The sequence below is a fragment of the Talpa occidentalis genome, unplaced genomic scaffold (assembly GCF_014898055.3).
Source record: "Talpa occidentalis isolate TD23 unplaced genomic scaffold, MPIMG_talOcc4v2.1, whole genome shotgun sequence".
NCBI lineage: Eukaryota > Metazoa > Chordata > Mammalia > Eulipotyphla > Talpidae > Talpa > Talpa occidentalis.
The window spans coordinates 148,720,741-148,736,731 of NW_026555331.1; the positions used below are offsets into that span (position 1 = coordinate 148,720,741).

General features: G+C 40.2%; 1 protein-coding gene across 1 annotated transcript; it reads left to right on the plus strand.

Annotated features, from left to right (window-relative positions):
- The first annotated feature begins 7,432 nt into the window (after window positions 1–7,432).
- LOC119251260 (olfactory receptor-like protein OLF3) lies at window positions 7,433–8,395 on the plus strand. Its single transcript, XM_037518638.1, has one exon. The coding sequence runs from the start codon at window positions 7,433–7,435 to the stop codon at window positions 8,393–8,395; it is 963 nt and encodes a 320-aa protein (XP_037374535.1).
- Window positions 8,396–15,991: the final 7,596 nt, after the last annotated feature.

The window sequence follows — 15,991 nt, forward strand, 5'->3', positions numbered from 1 at the left end:
ATTTTGGTTTTGTGGATAGTGGTTGGGTATTCTAATGAAAGATTATTGTGGCACTGGTTTACAGAATGAATTGTTTGGTTGTTATTAAATCTATTCTATCAGAAATGCCTGAAGATCTTTAAAACAGAGTTTGTGGGATCCTATCTGCATAGATTCTGATTCAGTTAGTCTGGTAGAATGAAGTCCATCACACATTGAAAGACACTGAGTGATGTGACACTTAGGTGCAAATGCTAAAATATCACAGGAAAGCAATATTAGTAATGGAAAGATCCATGTATCTATGCCTCAGAGTGTGAGTGGGTATAACTACTTTAGTAATAGAGACAGATTTCCTAAGGCTTTGAGTAGGAATGTCTGAGGGTGCTGTGAAGACCTTGCTAAAAGCCTGGCACTTGGGCGTTCACCTTTGCTGAATGGAGAAAAATAGTAGAGATGGGAACTTCTGGATATTGCCATGTAGGCTCTTATGCCCAAGGAATTTAATTCTCTGGAAGTTTGTACATTTAAGTGAGGAATGAAAAGCATCCCTACTTTCTATTTGTATTGCCTGAAATTTCACTGAACCTTTATCACTGGTGCTATAATATTGGAAACAATGGTAACCTGATGAATAAATTAGTGGGTAAGCAGAAGGATGACACATGTGTATAGAGAATCTGATAAATAATGGACTTTGGGGAAATGGATGAATTGGCATGTGAATGATAGATTTGAGTATCGAGATGGTTATGGACAGTTTGGTAAAGGAGTGAATATGTAAAAGGTGGTATTGAGAATTGTTGGGTATTTGACTTAGTAGATGAATGAATGTTGGATAAATGATTTACACAAATGGGTGTGTGAGGCATAAAGAGAATGCTGATGTTGCGACATTTGACAAACTTACATTGAATTTATTTATAAATGTTAATTTTACAGGTATATTCTATACCTTTGAAAAGGTATAGAGAGTTAATTCTCTGTTTTAAGGATTTTGGTTCTTCTTTTTATTCCCCCTGGAGATTATAAAGGTCTATTTTTGTATGTGTAATTAGCGTTTAAGTTTAAGTCATTGTAGTCACTGCTATTGTTCTTGGAGCCTGGGTAGCATCATGAGATGCACCTGATGTCCAGCCAGCATCGTAATGCTCTCAGCAACCCATTAGACTCACTGCACAGATCTCAAGGGAATGATAACAATTCTCCTACCTCCATGAGGAAATCTTGGAGTTGAAGAGGATAATTGGGATTGTTTTTTCTCCAAGGTTGAATGCAGACCTAGTCCCTGCTCATTAGACTAGGTCATGAAAGCTAAAAGTCAGGGTGTTGGACTATAGGGAAGTATTATAACAATTTTCTTCAACGACTTAGAATTAAAGGCTTTAATGAATTGTTGTAGGTTGAGGATAGAGAGAATAGCCTGCCACAGGGTCAGTGAGCAACATAGAAAACTGGAAATGGTGACAGCAATGAATAGTCCAATGCAGGAAGCTCCCAGGGGACGCTGCCAGCCCCACATTGCTAATTCACCTACTACCACACTTGCTAGGTTTGTGAATGAGGCACTTTGGGGCACCTGTGAATGTCTCCCCAGCAGTTTCCCTCACAGTCTAAACTACTACCAGGGGAGTTCTTAGCCCAGGAGCTTAAGGAGACCAGGACACTTCATTGCTGTGTCCCATCACTTTGGTGAAGGGAGGTGTTTTTTGGGAACCCATTTAAACCTGGACTGAAGTAAACTTGTCCAATTGGTCTGGATTTTCAGTGTTGAGAACTTGTAGCAGCATGGGTAGCAAAGGTTTATGGAGGGGCAGAGATGAAGCTGCCAGTATTTGTGGGACAGTGGACAAGGGCTACAAACCATGACAGCTCTGATCGTTTTACTCTCCATATCTTGGCAAATATAGTAAAGTAATTCTGCTTTTCTGAAGCTGGAAGCTCAGGGACAATTTTGTTCTATGGGTTTCTCTATTCCAAACTTTAATATTGGCACAGGAAAGGATGAATCAAGTGGAGTTGGTGAGGAAGAGTGATTAATAATTAGAATTTGAAAATAGTAAGGATTATTTCTGCACATGTTTGGGGAAGACATTAAATGATTAGATTAGATATTATTCATGAATATGTAGTAGAAGTATGTTACATTTTCAAAAAGTTAAATTGTTAATTACTGTGAAGTCTCTTTCCCCAATTTCCCCATATGTTATGCACATAAACAATTTTGATTTTCCTGGTAGTGACAGAAAGGGAAATGTAGATGATAAAATGGATTGTTCCAATTTCTAATACCCAGAATATGGCTGGGACTAGAATTGAGATCTACTGACTCTCATTTTTGTACTTTGTTTTTCTAGAGTGAGATGTAGGGATTGAACTGTGGAGACATGATAGACAAAAGAAATAATCCTGAAAAAGAATGCCCTTATCTTACCCATAGGGAACAAGAGTTATGAAGAGGGTGAGCATTTACAAAATGAAATAATAATAAAATGTATCATCAAAGGTAATTTCAGGGTTGCATAATTGGGAGAAACTGGCCATCAATATTTGCAGATATGAGAAAATTCAATCAACCAAAACCAGACAGGAAATAGAAAACTAATTACCTTTTGAGTATGAAAGCATTTTGAGACACCACCCACCTAAAAGACCCTTGGATTTTCTCTTGCAAAGATAGGATGACAGAAATGTTCCTACCCATGATGAATGTGATGAATGTATTTAGTCACAGGTCAGATGAGTCATCCTCTAAATGAAAGCTCCATGTCTGTTGATAACTAAACACTGTCAAGTTAGACTCTAGTGTGCTTTGACCAGCATAAAAGAAAACTGACCTTTAATTTGTGGCACTTAACCATCATGCACTCTGCTTCCATGTTCAGAACTGCTGTTTGTCAGCTAAGGTTGGAGAGGACTCCAAGAAAGAGGCCAACCATGATTAAGACTCAATGGAGTGTTACAAAGATGAGCACAAAAAATATTCAGGGGGAAAGCTCATGGGTTTTTAATTCCTTAGCTGTAGGACATCATCTCTGTAATGAAAGTGCAATAATATGAATAACAGGCTGATTCCTAAGCCTCATTGTGTTTCAGATCGGATTTTCAAGGTATTTCCAAGGTTTAGTCCAATCATGCACTGTGAATTAGCATGAATAGTGGAAAGGATTATTATTCCGAAAATTAATTCTGGATGTTGAGATACTGAAGAATATTAAAAAGAGACTAAAGAATTATGTGCATACATCTTGAGTCTTTGTGAATCAATGCTTCTCTCTTCCTAATGTAGGGAAGAGGGAGAAGATAATGTATTGAGTCAGCCAGCCAAGCGAAGAAGTGGAAAATGGTATTAGACAGTTATAAATGTAAAATATGCTAACCAGGGTAGGATAATAAAATGTGGCAATTAATGGTTTGAATAGAAAAGTTACCCAAGCATTGAACCCTGAAGACTGTACTTGCCTAGTTTAATCAAGTATTTTTTAAGGTTTATTTTTATTTATTTATGCATACAAGAGCTGCGGTGTAGGGCAAAGATGCAAGAGGTGAGAGATTTCACCAGAGACAGAGTTGGGGGCAGAACAGGCAGATCTACTGAAAGGTCTGCTGCGCCATGTGGTTCAGCTCCCTGGCCTGGGATTGAACTCATGCTGCAGTGGCTGGCCATAGCTTGATAGCACTGAGACTTTAACCCCTGAGCCACCAGGGAGGACATAACCAAGAATTTTGAATGCTGGTCCATAGACTGCAATGTAAATGAAACACAATTAAAATCCGATTAAATTTTTGTGAACAGCAGCAAAGAGAGAGAAACACAAGGAATGAGTCTATATGGTACCTAAGTAATAAAAATTTTGCAACGTGCATTGAGTTTTGTCACTGAATCAACTTTCTTATCCTTCTTGATGAAGTTATAATTCTTCAAATCCTTATCAGTACTTCTGGAGCAGGAATATGAGAGAATAGGGTGAGATGCTATGAGGGCACTTTGGGTAGAGAAGCCACGTTACTACTTGGGGTGATACCCTTTTCCCCAGGCATGCTGCACAGTTGTAGGGAGCCTGGCATGGAGGGGCTCCACCTGGGCGATCCATTCATTAGCATTGGAGCAAACAATAACAGACTAGTTGGAGATGCCTGCTTTCCACTGTTCTAAAACACCAGCTGCATACAAATTTTGCCGATAATCACTGCCTGAAAATTTACATTGGAAATATCTTTATTTTTACTTATTTATTTTTTTATTTTTATATTCCCCATACAATTACAACCCCCTTATTTTGACCCCAATCCCTCCTTTCCCTGCCCTCCACCCCACCTTAGAGTGTCTCTGGTTCATAGTTGTTTGTTGATTTTGATATTTTCTTTCTTATAGTTGTTCTTTTTCCTGGTCCCTTACTTAAGTTTTCTAGATTCCTGCTATGAGTGAGACCATCTGGTATTTTTCTTTTTCTTCCTGGCTTATTTCGCTGAGCATGATCCCTTCCAGCGCCATCCATGTTGCTGCAAATTGCATGTGTTCATCTTTTTTGAATGCTGAGTAATATTCCATGATGTATGTGGACCACATCTTCTTGATCCATTCATCTATTTTTGGGCATTTGGGTTGTTTCCAAAGCTTAGCTATTGTAAATAGTGCTGCTATAAACATAGGGGTGCAGGTGCTCTTTGGAATTGATGTTTCTGTGTCCTTTTCTCTGAAGAGGAAATGCAAATGGCCAACAGGCATATGAAAAAATGTTCAACATCACTTGTAATCAAGGAAATGCAAATCAAAACTACCATGAGATACCATCTCACACCAGTGAGAATGGCACCTATTAAAAAAACTTGCAACAACAGATGTTGGCAAGGTTGTGGAGAAAAAGGAACTCTTCTGCACTGCTGGTGGGAGTGCAAACTGGTCCAACCACTATGGAGAGCTGTGTGGAGATTTCTGGACCTACTAAACATAGATCTTCCATATGATCCAGCAATTCCACTCCAAGGTATTTACCCAAAAGAAATATCTTTAAGAGTTGGCTTTCCTGATACACGTCTTCATATGGGGAGAGGTCAGGGCAATGCTAGAGCGTGGCCATTGCTATTGGAAGGCTGGTTTGGATAGAGAGTGATGGACGGCATGAAACTATTTGGCTGAAAGTTTCAGAAGGCCAGCTCAGAAGAAGGGAAAAAAGAATGTACTGAAGTCAAATTTTTTCTCTCCCCATTTTGTTCCCCCACACAAAGACTAGCGCTGACTTTAACATTGACTGACGCAGTTGTCTGAACTTTTTTTTTTTACATCATTTTTCATTTTTGCACAATATATGCATTTTCATCTTGGTTATATGCCCCATGCAATTCTCACCCCCCCTATTTTGACCCTAATCCCTCCTTGCCTGCCCCCCCCCAATAGTGTGTCTCTGGTTTATAAACCAGAAATTAGCCTCCATTTTGTTTGTTTGTTTTTTTAAGCTACTCTTTCTTTAATCTAATTTAATTACTTTTATTTTATATATTTTTACATCATTTTTCATTTTTGCACAATGTGTGCATTTTCATCTTGGTTCTATTCCCCATACAATTCCCACCCCCCTTGTTTTGATCCTACTCCCTCCTTCTCTCCCCTCCCCCCACCCAGTGTGTCTATTAGAATGAGTCTTTTCGCTCTGCATCCTCTTGTTCGAGGGCATATTTTGAGTGAAGTTATGATCAGGCAGTAGGAACTGAAATTGTGGGAAAAAGAATTGTGGTTGGTTTATGGAGGTAGAATGGGTTCAGAATAACAGTTGGTTACAATTACATCCAAAGTCATCACAGAAAATATAAGGTTCCATGGAATCAATGAATAGATTTGCTTTTTTAAAGAAAAATTGTGATTGACTAAAACTTAACTTGTAAACGTGGTGTATTGTGTCATGAAAAGGAATTGTTGAGAAATCTGTACACCTCCTCTCTTTGTCTTGATTTCGATGTCACTGGGAGATGAACAGTTCAGTCCTGATTTTGTGGAGCTGAGCAGATTGGGTAAAGGGTGAAGGATCTGGAAAGGTAATATCTGAACTGAAAAATTTGACCTGGCTTCATACCTCACCCCTGCATTTCCCTGCAAAGTCAGGGACATTCACATGCCAGTTGACAATGAGAGCAGGTACTTTACTTTTTATACTTCACATTTAATATTATTTCATATTTATAGTCTTTTATCAAAGGATTCAACATAAAAATAGCAGATTTCAGGCATCAGTAACAGGGCTTTCAACAGATAATTTCTCATGGGATATTTCAATGGCAACTTTTATCTTTTGTCACAAACACTCCATTCATTTTGGCCCCAACCCTCCATTCTCCACGTTAAGTACTGGCATGAGGAACTGATCAGTTAACATTATTTCAGTATTAAAAGCTTATTTTAATAAAACACTGTGCTGTAAAACACACAGTATGATCAAACAAGCTACATATTAATAAATGTCAGAAATAAGACAAGAGTAGAATGTAGATTGTATCGAAAGTCTTCTGTCTAGCCTAAACTTAATTCTTACACATTTAGCCATCAGAAAGTGAGGGGGCATACCCCAAAAGAGCAGCAGAGGAGGATCTTTACAGGCAAGACCAGGCCTGAGGGGTGCACTGCAAAGAGGTCTCTAGAGATGCCCTCCTCTCTTTCATGCTTGTAAGCAGCCTGTGGGGCCACTGAGTGGGGCTGGCATTGGGGGACATGCAGAGAATCTGGTAAGGGACCAAAACTGGGTCAGGCACCTATCACAGATGGGGTCCAATTTTAGCAACGTCTGAACCTGTGGAGGGGATAGGTGGGAAATTCACATTGCCTCTTTATGGACCCCAAGACAGAGGTCACATACTAATACTCCCCCTGCTGTCCAACACCAGCAACACTCCACAAAGTGCTTTCCCCCTACTGTTACCTTCTATTGATCTTATATATTGTGAGTTGATAGTAATTTTTCTGTCTCTATGGAAAAGTGTGCCATTAAATGAAAAGCACATAGTGGCTATATAAAATCAGATTTGAAACCTAGGTTCTCTGATTCCAGAATTTTCCATAACATCGCACCTACTGCCAATCTTTCCCCTTGGAATGGAGTTACCCATTTCTTCCTGAAAGGTGCAGGTGACATATTGAAAATAGTTTTCTTTTACTTTTCCAATTTTTTGTTCCTTGTTTGTCGAATTACCTTATATTATCACCCACCATTCTCTCTTTGCCCTGGAATCTAAGGAAAATTGGTGCAAATAAGGAACTCCTAAAATTTCACTTTATTAGCTTCAGGGTTTAACTGGGTCTTTGAGACCCACCAAATCTTTATGAACATGTTGTGAATTATCTGAAATGTCTGCTAAGTTTGGCATTGTACACAGTAAGTACTCACAAAGTGCTTCCATCATTATTTGGCTCAACAACTTCTTTCTAACTTTCTCTGCAGATCAACCATCTTCACAGTTTTAGATGGGAACAGGCAACCAGACGTGGGTGAGAGAGTTTATTCTCCTTGGCCTGTCCAGTGACTGGGACACTCAGGTCTCCCTCTTTGTTCTGTTCTTGATCACATACCTGGTGACAGTGCTGGGCAACTTCCTCATTGTTCTTTTGATCGGACTGGACAGCCACCTCCACACCCCCATGTATTTCTTTCTCACCAACCTGTCCCTCGTTGATGTCTCTTATGCCACATGCATTGTTCCTCAGATGTTGGTGCATTTCCTTGCAGAACATAAAGTCATCCCACGTGTGAGCTGTGCAACCCAGCTGTTTTTCTCCCTGGGCTTGGGTGGGATTGAGTTTGTTCTCCTAGCAATGATGGCTTATGACCGCTATGTGGCCGTGTGCAACCCACTACGGTACTCGGTCATCATGCACGGAGGGCTGTGTAAGAGGCTGGCCGCCATATCTTGGGTCAGTGGCTCTGTCAACTCTCTCATGCAGACTGCCATCACCTTTCAGCTGCCCATGTGCACAAACAGGTTTATTGATCACATATCCTGTGAGCTCCTCGCTGTGGTCAGGTTGGCTTGTGTGGACACCTCCTCCAATGAGGTTGCAATCATGGTGTCCAGCATTGTCCTGCTGATGACACCATTCTGCCTGGTTCTCTTATCCTACATCAAGATCATCTCCGCCATCCTAAAGATCCGGTCCACAGAGGGGAGGAAGAAGGCCTTCCACACCTGCGCCTCGCACCTGACCGTGGTCGCCCTGTGCTATGGGATGGCCATCTGTACTTACATCCAGCCCAGGTCCAGCCCTTCTGTCCTTCAGGAGAAGTTGATCTCTCTCTTCTATGCCATTTTGACGCCCATGCTGAACCCCCTGATTTACAGTCTAAGGAATAAGGAGGTGAAGGGGTCCTGGCAGAAACTCTTAGTCCAGTTATCTGGATTAAGGTCTAAGCTGGCAGTTGATCAATTCTGATCCTCACTCAGAGAACAGAGCTTTGCTTGTGTGTTCTCCCACCTGCTCAGAGGTGACAGACATCAAGTGCGTTGCCCTGACAACCAGGAAGGAGATGAGGAGCCGTGTCCTGGTGATGCTGGAGCGGAGGCTGAGTGGTTGGGTCTCAGTGTGGGATGTGGGGTTTTATGTGATGGCAGCATGTTCAGTGGAGTTAGTGCTGCTGGAACAGCATCCCTGGCCCTCCCTCAGTCTCCATCCCATTCCTGAGTGATGAAAGAAATGCCATTGATTATCTTTGATTTGTCACATTGTTTATAATCATGGACCTATTCATGGGTCTTACCTTGTACCACTGGTTCTTATTCATCCACATTTTGTACAGGGTTATTGTGTTTCCATGGGAGACAAAAGCATTTTCACATTTTAGTCCCCCTTAAAATGAAGGGAGGTGTATGCACCACTGTGGTCACTGTGTGAGTCACTCTGCTGGGGAGAGTGTTGCTATGGAGGCTGATTATAATGTTTTTGAGCTGGACCTACTGCAGGTGGACACAGTGTGTTCAAGTGCTTGAGGGGACTCAATGGAAATACCTTGTTTTCTACTGATAGGAATAAAAATCAACATTGTCACGAGATTGTTAATGGCCAAGAAAAAGCAATGTTTCAGACACTCCTGTCTATATGCAAACAATTAAGTGGAATTTTACTGTGGATTATAAGGAGTACCATTTAAATGTTAAAACTGACCAATATGAAAATCAATAAATTCATTTTTGGAGACTTTAGGGACAAAAAACTCAAGATATGAGGGAATGTGAAAAATACCAAAAATGTAGTTAATTGAAGAATAGACAGAGTCATTATCCAAAGCCCATGAAAGGCTTTGAATGATTCAGTCAACTGTGTGGTCCTCACCCTGCCTCTCATCTCCAGAGTAGGAGCCATCACCCCTCCCCTCACACAGGTAGGGCCCCACTTGCGCTTTGTAAATCTAGTTAATGGAATTGTCTGAGAGAGGATCACACCTCTGAGAAAAAGCCTAGTTAAAAAATGGGGTTTGGCGGGGGAAGAAAAATTGTTCATGGTTAAGGAAGGAGAAATTATGTAATAACAGCTCATCTCTTTGATGAATTTTCAGAGTTCCAGTGCTTTCTAGGTTGTATTTTCCTTAAGTCAGTTGATTTGCCATCTTTCATGTCAACACATTACTACAGAATCTAGCATTCGCTAGATTGAAGGGTCATATTGAAGGGTGTTGAAGGGCCATATAATCCAAATCTATTAGACACTTTAATTTTACCTTAAATGTAATCCACTCTAAAATTTGGGGATATAGGCAGGTATCCCAAAAAATGACAGTGCTTTTGGCTAAATCTTTCTTAGCGTGATTTCAAGGAATATTAATGAAGAGTTGACTTTGTGGCCTTGACAATGGCTCTTAGGACACAATAGTCAATATGAACCATCCTCATGGGTTTAGGTCATCTGAAAAGACACTCTCCTCAAACCCATCACCATGAATGGTGAAACCCTAAAGACTAAACTCCTGAAAATCACAATCCTGCAATTTCAAAATCCCCAAAATGTGATTATAGAGAAAATTAAAAAAATACTCTCATTTACATTTGCAAAAGGGGATTTATTGGAGAATATATAGAAACATGACAATATCCCATAGACCACTTTACACAACAAAACACATATCAGCAGAAATTATCTCTTTCACAAAGCAGGTGTATTAAAAAGAACATCTCTTCATTGACTGAGAAAGTTTCAAGGTTTTAACACACACACAAATTACATACAAAATCAATGTGATAACACACTTTCATACAGCAAGTCTGCAAACAATGCATAAAACCAATTAGAGCTCTACAGATCTTTACACAATTTATACTTCCATTATTGGAAATGATATGAAGGGGAAATATATCGCATAGGGAAATGTAAAAAAAGTCACTGACAATTTAATACAGTGGGAAATAAACTCAAAAACAAAAAAAGGAACAACATCCAAAAAACTGAAATAAAATTCCACATTCAAAACAGTATACTACAGGGCTAGGTGTGGACAGTAGCTGCAGGTGGTCCATCTGAGCTGGCCGCCTTTCACCATCATTAACTGTACTTGAAGCTTGCGTTGTGACTAATGGTTGCTTTTTTTTTTTTTAAAGTGCTGCTAAAAATATTTTCAGAAGATACATTTATATTCATTTTCTATGTGGCACTGCTCCCTGAAAATTCTTCTATGATTCAGAATACACTGACAACAGCATTCCCTGTTAAATGGTCCCATCTTTTGTGCAAAGCTTCTGTGTTGTATTAGACACAGGAAAATCACTCTACATGCGCTAAAGCACCATACTCTTGGTGGAAGCTAAACTGGTGAGTGAAGGGCAACATCACTGCTTATGCGTCTTCTTATCCAACCCTGTAAAAAATTATTTTGAACCAGTCATTAAGTTTACCATTTTTGTTTTTTTTTTAAAAAAGATTTATTTATTTATGCATACAAGAGCTGGGGTGCAGGCCAGAGGTGCCGGGGGGTGAGAGGATTCACCAGGGACAGAGTGGGGAACAGAACTGTCAGATTGACTGAAATACACTGCTGACAGGAATGGCAGGTGAGACAGGAGAAGTCTGCTGCGCCACGTGGGTAGCTCCCTGCCCAGGGATCGAACTCGTGCTTCAGTGGCTGGCAATAAATAGCTTGATAGCACTGAGACTTTAACCCCTGCACAATCAGGGAGGCCCAAGTTTGCCAGTTTCTCCAGGCAAGTGGGGCTTTCATTCAGTACATCTTGGAGTTCCATCAGGGATGATTGTTAAGACAGTAGTCAATATGAGCAGTCCGCATGTGTTTAGGTCATAATCTCAAATTTGTCTGACTATTGAAGACAAATGACACCTGCATTTTTCAGCTGCCATTTTCTTCATTTCTGGATCATGGAGTCATTACACTCATCTAATTTTTTTTTCACAGCAACTTTAATTAAGTTGCTTGCGCCCCCTGAGAAGATAGGCATTCCTAATTAGTAACTGCTTCTGGAAGACCTTCTCATATGAGGGAACAGAGTACTGTTCAGGGGCAAAATAGGATAATTTTCTGAACAATAAAGTCATCAAGTTACCTTAAAAATGATTGGGCACTGGAAAATATTTGAGAATTAAAATCTCATTCAGTATTTAATAACAATAAAACTTTTTTTGGATGTTTTGTAAAAAGAAAAGCCTAATACATATAAAAATTACAGTTCGCTCAAATAAGAACCCAAACAATTGCCAAATTTTGCAGTTGTTTACAGTGTCTCTGAAGAACTTTTTAATCTATACATTCACCCTCAATTTCCTCCCCTCCCCCTTGGAGTTATTTGTTGAATAAAACAGGATTGTCTGTCCCAGTTGGACTTCCCCACAGCCTGGATTCCTGGATGGCCATCCGGGGAGCAGCTTCTCCCACTGTTCCGGGTTGCCTTGTCTCTGTAGCTCTGGTCTGTCTAGAGGCTGAGCAGATTTAATGGTACATTTTTTTTTTTTTCCTGGCAAGAGAATTTTCTAGGTGATGACATGTACTTCTATCAAGAGGAACGTGGTGTTCAGTTTCTCTTTCCTAGGCTTTATTGCAGTCATTTTGTTGCCAAGCTCAGGGTTTCTCAATTGCAGCAAATGACTATTGACATTTTATACTGGATAATTTCTTTCTTGTGAAGGCGAATCTGTGCAATGCTTGATATTTTGCAATATTCCTGACCTCTACCCACTAAATGGTTGTTGCATCCCCCACTCCCCAGTAAAATCGGAAAAGTCTCCAGGCATTATCAAATGTCTCCTGGGAGGACAAAATCGCCCTAGTAGTAAATGACTAAACTAGTTCCATTTATTTATTAGGGGTCTCAAAATGGTGATTTCTTTCATCCCGTTCTTTTGATTTTCTGAACACGTTTATAGATAGGAACTTCTTCCTCATCATCTTTCATTTTCCTGAGCTATAATTAGCATAGTGAATGCAAAATATGTTTTGATTTTTCTTCTTTCTTTACCACTTTGTAAGCATCTTTCTTTAACAAAGGAAGTGATTTTTTTTTATCATTACGACTTCATCAATGTAAACTTATTTGCTGTATTTTCATCCACTGCAGCTATTATGCTTATTGATGTTCAAATTGAACTATATTTACTGAGTGTGAACCCATTTTATTTATTTATTTTTAAAGATTTATTTGTTTATGCATACAAGAGCTGGGGTGCAGGCCAGAGGGCGGTGGAGGCAAGAGGATTCACCAGAGATAGAGTTGGGAGCGGAACAGGCGGATCTACTGAAACACACACTGAGGGGAGCAGTGGTGGAGACAGGAGAGGTCTGCTGTGCCCTGTGGGTCAGCTCCCTGGCCAGGGATTGAAGTCATGCTGCAGTGGCTGCTGATAGCTTCATAGTGCTAAGACTTAACTCCTTGCACCACCAGGGAGGCCCTGGGAACCTGTTTTAGTTTTTTCTTGAGGCTGTTACAAATCACCACCAATTCTTTGGCTTAAAAGAACCCAAAGTTATTAAGTTCTGGAGGTCAGAAGTCTGAAATGGGTTTCACTGGATGGAAATTAGGTGCCCACAGGTTGCATTCTTTTCCGAGGGCTGGGAAAAAATCTGCTTGGTGCCTTTCTCAGCTGCCCCAGGCAGCCTCCATTCCTGACTCACGGCCCCTCCCAACCTCCATGGCATCTTCTGACCTGTCTCTGAGTCTCTCCGTCTCCACCCTCACATCCTTTATGATTCCTACCCCCTCTTTCATAAGGACTTTTTGCATACATTGGGATTATATATATTATCCAGAATAATCTCCCGTTGTTAGAGCCTTAACATAAAGGCAGGTACAATTCATTTCAACAGGTGAGGGAGTAATAGTTATAGATTCTGGATGTCTTCAGGGATCTTTACTCTGACTACCAGACAGTTTATTCAAACTAGTTACTTAATTTTTCCCCCTACACTACTCTAGCAATCTTAACTAGACACATAAGTCAATTTCCTTACATTCTCTGTGATCTAGTATTACCAGCCCTATGACTCTTTTTTCTTGCACTGTGACTAGAATTATTCCAGCCATAATATGGTTTGTTCAATACACAACAAATTCCGTTTCCTCTAGAATTATTCACATTTACATCGGATGTTCAGAGTTTGGAAGATTTTTTGCAGCCCTGCTCTTCTTCCCTTGCGTGAAGCTCTCCCGGTGAGGATGACTGTGAAGGTTCATCTCCCACATGCTCCGCTCCCCCGTGTAAATGTCTGTCACTTCTTCCTCAGGTCTTGCTCACCTGGTAATGGGGGTGAGTGATTGAGTCTCTGTTTTCTTGGTTCTAGCTCAGGCTCAGGCACATCCTGTCTCCCTGTGGCTTAGGCTTGGGACTTTCTTAGTGGGCTCACCCCTTCTCCACCTTAGGAAATGGCTCCACATCCAGACCCAGAGTGGTTTCCTGTCCTAAGGACCCCTCATGAGAATGTGTTCTTGTTTTCCTGTTCCCTTCCCTCAGCCATGATTTGTTTCTGAGGTGCACAGAGTTTGCTGCCCCTCCCCCCATGGCTTGAGACATTTGCTCTGTAAGGGAGACAACTTGGTGGGAACCTGCCTTCTGCTGCTGCCAGCCTCCCCTCACCCTGTACCATGAAGGAGACTTTCTCTGGTTTTCTGTCTTTCCCTGAACATTCTTGTGAGGACTGTTGTAAGTCTAGGGAGGAAAGTTTAAGTATTGGTGCGAGTTCATTTCTGTGGCTCCTAGTTATTATACACTCATGACATTCCTGTACACTCATGACATTCCATACCCCATTCCTGTGGGGTATGGTTACCCCACACCCCTCCCATCTGCTGGCACAGGTAAGGCAGAGTTGGTTGCCCTACAAATTCAACTTTCTGACTTCAAGAGTAGTTATGATTTTGTAGATGACCTGGTCTTCTCTTATTTAAGATGGAGGTGGTGTCCCTTCAAACTTACAACAACGTAAGAGGAATCTAAAAGTAGCTAAATGACTTTTCAAGGTTTGTTTTAACAGATAAAATGAAATGGATGCTCATTTTCAAGCAAATACTATAATTATGGCAAATAGAGCTCTTCAAGTCAAGAAATTTAAATCAAACAAACCACTTATCTGGATTCAACTTATTATATGCACTGTGTTTGGAAGAAAGACTATGACTTAGTTTTGTAAACCCATGTCTACAAATTGAAAGTGAATATTACTGTGTACAAACGCTCCTTGAAGGAACTTTCAATTTCTCGGTGGACCCTTTAAGATGAACTTTCTAGGCACAAGAGGAAGCATTTCCTGTTGGGGCAACAGTACGAACTGTAGAAAAAGTGGGAGCTTACAGGGTAGAGAGGCAGGGAAAACATTGATTGTGGTGACTTCAAAGCCCTCATACTTAGTTGAGATAATAAAGACTTTAGATAAAAAATATGTGAAGTGGGTAGAGGTAGAACAAAGTATTTTAATGAAAGATTGATACAATAATGGTCTATAGCATGAACTGCTGCAGTAGATCTCAAATCTATGCTCTCAGAAACATGAGGGTATAAAGAAACAGTTTCTGGACCCTATCTGCATAGTATCTGATCAGGAAATCTGGGTAAAATGAAAACTGGCACACATTGAAAGGCACTGAATTATGTGGCAATTAGGCAAAAGAGCTAAAATGTTAGAAGGCAACATATTAGTAATGGATAGACTCATGCAATGGTTTCAAAATACAATTGCACTTAACTTCCTAGTGATAGAGACCCGATGAGAAGGATGACTTCCCAAGGTTTTGAGTAGGAAAAACTGAGGGTGCCGTGGAGCCCCTGGTAGAACCTTGGAGTTTACCTTTGTTGTCTGCAGAGGAATAGACAGAAACAGTGATGTGAGCTTGGGATACTATGAATAGAGTCCTGATAGGCAGAGGATAGATTCAGTTTCCTCAAAGTAAATGTTCAACCAATTCTGTCAATTCTATAGGAGTTGTAAATTCTGGTGAGAAATGAGAAGCATCTCTACTTTCCATTATTTATGGCTTGAAATTTCAAAGTCAAAGTCTTTGTCACTGTAATTAATGTCAAAGTTGCTGATGTTATACTATCTATCAGAAACCATGGCAACATGACAAGATAAATTATTGGGTAAGCAGGAGGATGATATCTGCCCTGAGTCTAGAAGATCTGGTAAATATCTAATAGGTATTAGGAATATAGATGAATTGTCTTGTGGATTCCAGATGGAAGGCATAGATGGATGGGTTAGTAGATGCACATATGGATGAGAGAGTGTTGAGATGGGGTGACTATTTGGGTAATGAGTGGATATGTAAATGGTAGTGTGTTTAGAATTATTGTTTATTTGACTGGGAGATGAATGAATAAATGGACAAATGATTCACCCAAACATTGCCCGACACACAGATAGTATGTTAGAGACTGATAATGTGACTATGTTCTGTGAAAACTATATTTAATCTATGCATAAAAATTAACAATTTGAAGAGGTGAAGGAAGCTAACACTTCTGTGTTGAAGATTTCAGATGACCTTTTCGTTTTCCCTTTTGCCCTCTGTCAATTATAAGATTTTTCACTATCCCCCTTTT